Below are 11445 nucleotides of genomic sequence, written 5' to 3'. Positions count from 1 at the left end.
CATTATTATCAGCAATTTTCCATTTTGTGTCTGTTAAATGTTCTGCTCCTTTTTCCTACTTGATTCCCTCCTCCCTCCCCACTGCCTACCTTTCTCCTGCACTCTTTAGTTTGCTATTATTATTATTTTTAATTTCAAGAAAACCAGTTTTAGCTTTAATGAGTCAAGATAAAAAAAAGTTAAGAAAAATTTGCTTAAGCCTAAAAGCCAGAAAACAGGTTAGGATTGATCTTGGGTATATTTAACTTAACTTCTCTATTCCTCAGATTCTTTATCTAGAAAATGAGACTATCCATCTCACAGAGCTGTTGGGTATATTTAATGAGATGTTCTAAGAAAAGTACTTAGAGCAGAGGCAGAGGCATGATTCCTATTAACAGCAATTGTTATTGTTATTACTAGTATTAACATTTCTGTTATCAGAAGTTTTCCCCGTTTTTGTATGTATACAAGGGAATTTCAAAAAGTTTGTGGAAAAAAAGAATTAAAGTATAAGTTTATTTTGGTGCAAGAAGTTTTTGAAATCCTTGTAAAGTTTATTCATAATACAAATTTTCCAGATCTTTTTGAAGATCTCCCCATACTAGAATTACCCATTTCAAAAACAGCAATAATGATTAACTCAAAGCCTCAGGCCCAAGTAAAAGTTCTGCTTGATCTGGGACAGTGCCCATAAACATTTATTTATCTTGAAGTAGGCAAACAGGTTTAACAGGTACAAAAATAAACTTATTTTTGTTGTTCTCAAAACAGGGGGAAAAGTCCTTATTTCTCAGACTGTTTCCTTCTATGTTGGTATTACCTGGGCTCTACTTCTCCAGTTACAGAAAGTAAAGTGCCTCCCCGTGGGTCATTTGGAGCATCTCCTAAGAGACCTCGAGGAGTTGGGACGTTGGCAGGCAAGGGTCCCCGCTGCATGGCTGCCCTGGGGTCTTGCAGCGGCACTGACAGGGAAACAAACAAGGAGTTACTGCTGTGAAGGACACAGGAGGAAACAAGAAATGACTCTATACACCACTGACGACATAATTAAGACACCTTAGAGTGGGTGAAACCTCACCACAGCAGAATCCTCTTGCAGCTCAAGAACAGAAGCAGGGTATAGGCAGAATCTGTGCCATGTCAGAGGTATGGATGGAATTATAAAAAGAGCAAACTGGGGAGCAACCTGCCAAGGACTAGCACTGCCACCTGAAGAAACTAAGGTTCCTGGTTTTCCTTCTAATCAATCTTAGTTCAAGGACCAGAGTCACAAAAGAGAGGAAGGGTCTTGGCATATGTGAACACTGCCATGCCTCTGCAAAAACCCGCTGTCTCCTTACAGACTGCTATTCCATCCAAGCCTCCTGACACCAGTAGGGAGGGAGTACAGCCTCGGACAGATGCCCATATCATCCATGTTCTCTGCCCTGTGTGAAGAGGTCAATCTTAGGCTTGTGGCCTCAACAGGAAAATGTTAAAAAAAAAAACAAACCCAAAACAGTACCCTTTTGGGCTCTGAACGTGAGGATGACTGCCAAGCAGCTCTTTTCCTCTCAACGTCCCACCCTGAACACCACAAGCCAAAGGAAACCCGCAGATACAATGGGTACCTTGAACTCGCTCAATTGAAGCAGGCCCGGCGGGTCCCACGGGCGAGTGCTGTAGGGTTCCTAGGTAAGCAGTAAGTTCAAAAGGAGAAAGAGCAGACACTTAAAATAGCTTGTGCACACACACTGAAATACACACATATGGAGCCTGGTGATTTGCACACGTACGTTAAAAAGCGAAAGGTTTATTAGCTTGCTCCAGGCTATAAAACCTTCCTGAACTGTAAGAGTTCCATCGGGTATCTGAAACAGTTCCATTTTGAACAGATAGCTTCCTAAAAGAAAATCTATAGGTCACTGGTTTTATCTGAGCAGCAATAGTCAGTCATTTTTTATTTTCACCTTTGCTACTATGTTTTCCCCTAAGTCTCCTTATACCATTTCAAAAATAGAAAAGACAAAATATAAAAAGGATGGTTTTGAAGTTGTAATTAAGCAAAGAACATAAACATATTTTCATGCAAAGCATGAAAAGAAATAGCACTGACATTGGAAGATGAGATTTGTTCTGGAGAGGTGAAAACAGAAATGAGGTAGTAGTATTTTATCATATTTAAAGGACAAAAATATCTGTTATCAAAAGTGTCAAATGGGGAAATGCTGTGAATGAATTTCAGATGAAAACAGAGTATTATCCCATAAGAAATACTCTGCCCCAGAAAGTCTTTGATAATAAACATCATGACAATAGTAAGCAAAAACTAACAAGGACACCAACACAAAACAAAGGTGGTTAAGAAACATGAAGTATCTTTGCAAGTATCTCACCGTCTCCTTTTACCATTACAAATGTGCAAAAGCAGCATGGATTCCAGGAAAAGACACACTGGGTAAAATTAAAAAGATTCTTGCTTCCTCTGAAGTAAACTATAAAAAAGAGCTCATCTCATTTTCTCTCTTCATGGAGACATCCTTGAAATACCTTCAAAACATGAGTCATTTCCCTTTCTTAACTTTTTGACAAGAAACATGAAGTTAACCATAAGAAGATGTCTTGTGGAAGCATGTGTTAATCAGCTCAGGTTTGATGATCAACCGAAGGCCCAGGGAGATGTAGCAGTAAGAACGAAGGCCTAATCCCTTCTCAGTAAAATATTTTGGGGGTACGCATAAATCTACCAATAGTGGTATCATGGTGGGGGGAGATGCACAAAAGCACAAAAACATGGGATGATCAGAGAAAGGATTTGACCAGTAGTGTGTCCTGCTGTCAGACATCTAACGAGAAAAAAAATGATCAGCTCTCTCGTTTCAGCAACCAACCTTAGTATACAAACCACAGGACTGAATCTTAGCATTTTGCTATTTAGGTGGGTCACTTAAAGGTCATATGCCAAGAAGAAAAAACTGAAGCCTCTCTATGCTTGTCTAAAGCAATCTCTTTCCATCACAGGGACCGAGTGAATAAGAGTAGAAGATATTAAAGAATGTTTTGGGTAGTTAGTTAATAAAGGCAGTGTGGAAGTGACAGAAAGGAAACGGATTTTAGAATAAGAAATTTCTAAATCTTAGTTCTGTCACTTACTAGTTGAACGAGAAGATGAGAGCACCAAATGTAGTCCATATTACTCAGACATTGGTATTTACTTACCTTGTCTTCCCTTTCTTAAAAAAGAATTATTTAACTTTATTTATTTAACTTAAATATTATTTTAATATTTCCAGAGAAACATTGTGTGGGGGGAGAGCCTCCAGGTCTGGGACTGGAACCATGGTCAACCATGTGGGAGTCCAGTGCCCTTAACTACCATGCCACCTGCTGGCCCCTACTTTGTCCCTTTGAATAAGTAACTTAAAACTCTGTAAACTCTATTCCTTTACCTATTAACAATAAAGTGCAGCCACCTAATTCACAAAATAGTTTATGAAAATTAAAGGGCCTGGCATGAAGTGTATACTCGGTTCCTTCTCTTTTCTATCCCTTTCTCCTCTGAACATCGATTTCAACTGGACTACTGCATTTTCTTTTCCTTCAAACTCCACTAACTTGGAGAAATAAGAGATTTGGGAGTGGCTGCTGCTATTTTCCACAGTGTTACTGCCACAGTACAACTTATCAAGTATACTTCATGGACCTACGATTCCCTTCCAGTTTTCTCTGATATTCAAATCTAGTCTTCTATTGCTACATACCCAGATACATATTATATGCTCTTACTTGGTCAATAGATATACGTAGAGGGAGAGAAAACATGTCAGTAAAACCATTAGACTATCAGAAAACAAAGGATCCATTTGCTTTACCATCAATTTTTACAGAGCTGGGCTCTGAGTAAGTAGTAAGTCTAGACCAGCACTGTTCAATACAACTTTCTATAACAATAGAAATGTTCTGTATTTTCAATGTCTGGTATGGTATTCACTAGCTATATGTGACTACTTAGTACTTGGAAGGTGGCTGGGGGTGACTAAGGAACTGAGTTTTAAATTTTACTTAATTCTAACTTATTTTATCAACTTAATATTTAAATAGCCACCAGTGGTTAGTGGCTGCCATAGTAGTGCAGTTATTGAATACTTCTAAATCTGGTTCACATTAATCAGACATTAGTATTTATTTACCCTGTCCCCGTTCCATGGATACAGATCCACTTCCTGGCATTCCAACCTGGGTCTGCAGTCCTCCTAGAACATAAATAGGAGGAAAAAAAAAAAAGAAACAGTAGAAATAATTAGAAAAGGGCTGAATTTACAAATTTCCTAATTCTGCCTCAAAAGTAGAAATCTACAAAGAAAGATGATAACTACCATTCAATAATGCTATTATATAGAGATGGGGTCTGCTAGTATACCTTATGCGTTGGTGAGAGAAAAGTGTTCATTTCATGAGGTTACTAAAACCCTGGCAGAACGTTTTTTCTATCATACGGGAAAACAATGCCACTTACCTATGGACCTCCTCTCCTGAGAGGATGTACTGGTCCCAAGGTATTGTGTAAATGTGTGAGTATATTGTTTTGGTTGTAACACAGATTTGTGGGGACATGGCTGAAATTGAATGAGAAGGTGCCAGAGATATTAGATGTCCTGCAATGTATGAGACAGTCCCACAAAACCAAAATTACCCTGTGCCTTGCAAAACTTTCAAATATCTCACTGAATATTCATAACAATGCAAACCTGTTTAAAGTCATCTGAACTTAGCCTGTCTCATTCATAAATAAAAAGGTTCTCTGCACTGTTTGAATATATTGCTGCTGAATTTTCCAGAAATTGTATCATTGAATAAATTATAGGTAATACAATTTAAGAACTTTATCATGAGTTTTCACCATTTCAGAAAATCTTACCACCAATGGCAATGACAAGTCATTGCAGTATTTGAACTGCCAAAGTAACATGCTTATATCTATCTACATTTTTGGCTTTTACATTCACGGTGTAGATATAAACACCTGAGTTGTGTATTTTGTATTTGTGCATGAATTCTTTCATATTAAAATTTTTATTACAAATTAATGTCCTTTCATTTCTCCTTTATATTATAGTTAATGCATTAAACTGGGGACCAACAGATGGTATAATAGTTATGTCACTGGACACACAATCGATTGTGGTTTGAGTCCCAGACCCAGCAGCTTAGAACTCACCCCAGGCGTGTGTGCGCAAGATCCTGAGAGGTGAACAGAGGAGAAGGGACTGCAGTGTGGCCATCCCCCAGGGGTGGGGGGTGATTTCTTACTTTCTGTCCCCTTGTCTGTGTCTCTCTAGTGAGTTCATGCACCCTATAGCAAAAATCCCTCTTTTAAAAAAAAAGACATCATACTGATTTTTTTTTTTGAGAGATTTTCGCTATAGGGAACATGCACTTCCCAGACAGACAGAGAGACATAGAGACAGAAAGTGAGAAATCACCCCCCAGAGGGGATGGTCACGTCGTATTCCCTTCTCCTCCATTCTCCTCTCAGGATCTTGGGCATGCACGCACACGCACCCGGCGTGAGTTGTAAGCCACTGGGTTCGAGAAGCGAACCGCGATCGACTACGTGGGAGTCCAGCGACATAGCCATTACGCTAACTGCTGGTTCCCTCATCATACTGATTTTTATAAAAGGTTTTGCCATAGGGCATGTGCACTTGCCAGAGAGACAGACAGAGACAATGAGAGGGAAAGTGAGAAATCATTCCCTAGGGGGGATGGCCACACTGCAATCACTTCTCCTCCTGGGATCTTGGACATACATGCACACACAGCTGGCATGAGTTTTAAGTTACTGGGTCCAGGACTCGAACTGTAGTAGGCCATATGGGAGTCCAGCAATGTAACCACTGTGTCATCTGCAGGCCTCTATTATACTAATTTTTAAAAAATCTTGTTATATAGGTTATATCATTTGTCCATCTCTTTCAGGATAAGTAGTCATTGCAAAGATCTGTTATAAAAAGAGAAGACTGGGTCTAATAAGGTTGAAAACCAATGATCTACTCTAACCAGCTGGGGTATGATGACTGCTATACAAAGACCATACACCACAAGTCTGTGTCTGGTTTTTCCCACATAGCAATGACTGTCTTTTCTTCAAAGGACTAAAATATGCTGTAAGGGAGAGAAAAGTCCAGCTGATCTGTTCTTAGTTCATTATCAATACTTCCCTAAAACAGTATGTACATATTATACTTCTCTATTCTATTTAATATGCCAAATACTAAGGAACTATGGACTAAGAATGTGAAAAACTTGGAGCTAATCCTGCCTTTGCTACTAAGTAACTATGATTTTGATAAGTGATTTGATAGCACAGTGCCTTATTTGTAAAGGGTCTGAGTCGATCTAAACCAGTGGTTCTCAGAATGTGGTCCTCAGTCCATCAGCATCAGTATCATCAGGGAATTGTACAGAACTGTAAATTCTAAGGAGCCTGACTTAGACCTACTGAAGTAGAGGGTGTTTCAGAAGCCCTTTAGGTGATGTTAACAGACACTGAAGTTTGAGAACCACTGGTCTAAGTGTTGTCAAAGTTCTTTTCTAGCCATAGAGTCTACTCTATTCATTCTATCCAGATCAGTCACCAAAATAATACAGATTTAAGATCTGAGAAAAGGGATGGCAGAAGGTACTGTGGGCAAAATTTCTCGTATTATTGATCATCACAAAATGGTACTTTTATATGTATGGACTAGATTTCCAGAAGTGGAACTGGTGGATCACAATGTGTGTGTTAATGTGTAGTGTCTCTCTCTCTGTGTGTGTGTGTGTGTTATTTATTTATTTCCCCATAGGGTATATACATTTGCCATAGAGAGACAGAGAAAAAGAGAAAGTGAGAAATCACCGCCCGGTGGGGGGATGACCACACTGCAATCTCCTCTCCTCCATTCTCCTCTTGGGATTTTGGGCTCGCACACACACATACCTGGTGTGATCCTCAAGCCGCTGGGTCCAGGACTCGAACTGTGGTTGGCCATGTGGGAGTCCATCACTTTAACTACGACGCCACCTGTTGGTCCCAATGAATATGAATTTTTAATAGTAGACTACTTTCTTAAAAGGCTAAAAACCTTCACTTTCATCAGCAATGTATGAACATCATTTTCTTGCGACAAATTAAATATCATCTTTCTGAAAACCTTGCTAATCTGATGAGTATAAGTAAAATAAAATCACATTGTTATATGTAATTTATAATCCTGGTTCTAAGTAAATTTGTTTTTATTTGGCAATTTATTTTTTAAGAGTTTTGCTATATGGGTACATGTGCTCACCGGAGAGAGAGAGAGAGAAAGAGACAAAGTGAGGAATCAGCCCCCAGGGGTATGGTCACACTGCAATCCCTTTTCTCCTCTCGGAATTTTGGGCATGCATGCACACATGCCCAGCGTGAGTTTTAAGCTGCCAGGTCCAGGATTTGAACCACAGTCAACTATGTGGGAGTCCAGCAACGTAACCATTACGCTATCCACTGGTCCCTACTGGCCATTTTGATTTTGCTCTTCTATAAAGTGCCTACTCATTTTTTTTGTTGTTGTTCTTTTCTACTGGATTGGTTCTCCTTTCTCATCAACTGTCAGAGCTTTGTATGCAGACTGCCTCAAAAATCTTGATCAAGTTTTAATAACTTCAAAAGTGTAAATGCTATTAACTTACAAAAGTATCACTTGGAAGTTTACTTACATTGCTTTTACACTTACTCTCAACTTTTATGTTTATTAATTCCCTCTTCTTGGTATTATAATTTTTTTATTTCTTAAAACAAATGCTTTAAGGGACCAGCAGATGGTGTAATGGTTATGTTGCTGGACTCCCATGTAGTCAACCATAGTTTGGTTTGAGTCCCTAATTCTGTGTCTCAAAACTTACACTGGGTGTGTGTACATGCATTCCCAAAATCCCAAGAGAAGAATGGTGGAGAAGGGACTCCAGAGTGGCCATCTCCCCGGGGGGTGATTTCTCACTATCTCTCTGGCGAGCACGTGTGCCCTATGGCAAAAATATCTCTAAAAATAGTGTTTTAAGTATATTTTTGAAATATAGACATATAAGAATATCATTTTCCTTTAAATAATGTCTTCACCATTTCCCATACTTTTTTATATGAAGCATATATACAGGGATATGTTCTAAGACTCCCAGTGGATGTCCAAAAATGTGGATGATATTGAACCCTATATATTATTTTTCTATACATATCTATGATAAAGTTTAATAAATAAATTAGGCACAGTAAGGGATTCAGAATAACAACTAATACTAAAATAAAATAATTACAGTTGCCCTTCGGTATGTGTGGAGGTTGCTTATATGATACACTTCCTTCATATCCCCTACCCACTGCTACCAAAATCTGCAGATGTTCAAGTCCCTTATATAAAATAGTATGATATTTGCATATAACCTGTCCATAGCCTTCTGTGTAACTGAAATTATATCTAGATTACTTATAATACCAAATAGAATATAAAAGCTATGTAAGTAGTTGTTATATCGTACTGCTGAGAGAATGACAAGGAATATGTCTGTACATGTTCATTACAGAGGCAATCATTGTCGGCCTAACTACATAGTACATGTCATTAACAAGAGAGTATCTTTGACCTGTGATTGACTGAATCCACAGACATGGAATCCATGGGCACAGAGGGCCAACTGTACATAACATGCCACTATTGCTACTCTTACACTTTGAGGGCAACTGCTACATTTACTAGAACACAAGCACTATGATACTGTGACAGCTGATCTGATAACCAAAGTGGCTACTAAGTAATAAGTAGCTGGCATATATAGCATAGATATGCTAGACAAAGGGATGATTCATACCCTGAGCAGGAAGAAGTAGACAGCCTGAGATTTCCTCATGCTATTCATAATGTGTAATCTATTTGTGTTGGGGGGGGGGGGGGGGGCTGAAGGTGACACACCATTAAATGCAACACTTTGTGAGGCTGACTACACAAGACAGCTCTAGACAGCTTTGCATCCAGAGACCTCGCCAAGCGGCCATGATCTGGGCTGGCTAAAGCTGGGGGTTAATAGTGGCATTAAGACATTGTTGGGGGTGCTGTCTCTGTCTCATTCATGGCAGAAATAAATAAATCTTTAAAAAAAGAAATTTATAAATTATTTCTGGAATTTTTCATTTAATTTTCAGACCAGGGGCTGGCAGGTGGCGTGGTTAAGGGTGCTGGTCTCCTGCATGACCAACTCTGGTTTGAGTCTCAGACCTGGTGGCTTGCGTTCTCAACTTCTCTCTCTCTCTCTGTCCCTCTCTGGTCAAATTAAAATACGTACATATATACATACATAAAGTTAAGTAAGATAAAAAAAAAATTTTTCAGACCATAGTTGACAACAGTTAACTGAAACCATAATGGGAGACAACTGTGTTTCCTATTGTCTATTAGATACCTTATACATTTCTTTTTATTTCCTCTTTAACTCAGAATTAATAACAGAATGTTCCTTAATTTTCCAAGTAAAGTTTTTTTGTTCTGTCACCTTTTATTTTGAATTTTACTGGCATACAATCAAAGAATGTACTCTGTAAAATCTCCACTTTTTAAAAAGAGGTTTTTGCCTTAGGGTGTGTATGTGCACCAGACAGAAAGAGAGACAGATAGACACAGTGAGAGGGAAAGTGAGAAATCATACCCCTCAAGGGGGATGGCCATGCCACCATCCCTTCTCCTGGGATCTTGGGCATGCATGTACACGTGCCCAGCATGATTTTCAGGCTACCGGGTCCAGGACTTGACTCACAGTCAGTCATGTGGGAGTTCAGACACATAACTGCTACACCATCTGCTGGCCTCAGATCTCCACTTTTTTTTTTTTTGAGAGGTTTTTCCTATAGGGCGCATGCACTCGCCAGAAAGACAGAGATGGAAAGTGAGAAATCACCCCCCAGGGGGGATGACCATGCCGCAATCCCTTCTCCTCCATTCTCCTCTGGGGATCTTGGGCATGCATGCACATGTGCCCAGTGTGAGTTTAAGCCACCGGGTCCGGGACTCAAACCATGGTCAACCACATGGGAGTCCAGTGACATAGCCATTACTCTAACTGCTGGTCCCAAGATCTCCATTTTTAAAAAGTTTTTGCTATAGAGTATGTGCACTCACCACAGAGCAAGGGAAACTGAGAAATCACCCTCAGGGAGGATGGCCACACTGCAACCTTTTCTCTTAGATCCCCCTCTTGGGATTTTGGGGGTGTGCACACACACATCCTGCTTGATTTTCAAGTTGCTAAGTCTGGGACTCGAACTGTGCAGCTGGCCATGTAGGATCCAGCCACATCAGCCTTCGTACCATATGCTGGCCATTCATTTAAAAGATTTAATTAATATTTTATTTTATGGCAAAGTACATGCCATTTTTTAAAAAAACTATTCAATGGTCACTTTGTAGCAGCAGTGGGAGAAGTGTATTCCCTAGTCAAAAGATATAAGGTTCTCTCAATATATCTTAAATGAAGCTCTCTGATTTCATTATTTAATTCTTCAATAACCTTCATTTTTATTGATTAACACAATGTTACTCAAAGTGTGGTTGGCAAATGGTGCTAATTTATAAACTGTATGTTAATGGTTCATGACAAGGTAAGTAATAAAATGGAGAGCAGACACTTAGAAACTTTTATAGCAAGTTGATATTATTGTGACATTGAAGCATGTGCTCAGTTTACTTGTTTCACTAAATAGGGAATAGACCAGTCTCAGTATTTTTCAACTCATGTAATCCTCATATGTCTTGGGTTGCATACTTGTCATATGCAGTAGAATCACCTTACAGCTTATGATATTTTAGAGTAGGTACCTACAACTCAAAAATGTATAAGACACAGAACCTATATCTTTCATTGAAAAATAATTTAACTATAGTATATAGTATACAAATTAAAAGCATGAGTTTGCAGAAATGTCTTTTAAAAAAAATTACTTCTTGGGGCCAGCAGGTGGCATGGAAGTTAAGGTGCTGGATCCCACATGGCTGACTCCACAGGTCTAGTCCTAGACCCAGCAGCTTGACAATCACACTAGGCATCTATGTGTGTGTGTGCCAAAAATCCCAAGAGGAGAGTGAAAAAGAAAAGACTGCAGTGTGGCTGTGCCTACTGTTTCTCTCCAGCAAGCCAGTCTACACGCTTTTAACAAATGTGAAGTTTTTAGGTTTTTATCCCTTTTGTGGTTCGGTCAGATTATACTGATTAAAATGCAATTTTATGTCTGTCAAACATACTAAGTGTGACTACGTATTTTGTCTGTTCTCATGAGTTTATTTTTTTTAAAGAAATACTTCATTTAACCTTATTTATTTATTTTAATTTGACTACAGAGGGACAGAGAGAGAGAGGAAAAGGGAAAGTGAAAAAGCAAGCCGCCAGGTCTGGGACTTGAACCAAGGTCAGCTATGTGGG

The 11445-nt window shown here is 39.1% G+C and overlaps 1 protein-coding gene across 1 annotated transcript in view; it reads right to left on the bottom strand.

Moving 5' to 3' along the window:
• Positions 1 to 11445, bottom strand: part of CSTF2 (cleavage stimulation factor subunit 2) — a 41447-nt gene that overhangs the window by 12593 nt on the left and 17409 nt on the right. Inside the window, exons 8-11 of the mRNA XM_014582695.2 lie at positions 4152 to 4214; positions 1593 to 1652; positions 1308 to 1409; positions 803 to 944 (exon numbers count right to left, since the gene is read on the bottom strand). Coding sequence (XP_014438181.1) covers positions 803 to 944; positions 1308 to 1409; positions 1593 to 1652; positions 4152 to 4214 — 367 coding nt within the window. The remainder of the gene's footprint in view (positions 1 to 802; positions 945 to 1307; positions 1410 to 1592; positions 1653 to 4151; positions 4215 to 11445) is intronic.

Source organism: Tupaia chinensis, unplaced genomic scaffold, assembly GCF_000334495.1.
Source record: "Tupaia chinensis unplaced genomic scaffold, TupChi_1.0 Scaffold143746_1, whole genome shotgun sequence".
Taxonomy (NCBI): Eukaryota; Metazoa; Chordata; class Mammalia; order Scandentia; family Tupaiidae; genus Tupaia; species Tupaia belangeri.
The sequence above is the reverse complement of the archived record's forward strand: the minus strand, read 5'-3'. Positions and strand labels throughout refer to the sequence as shown.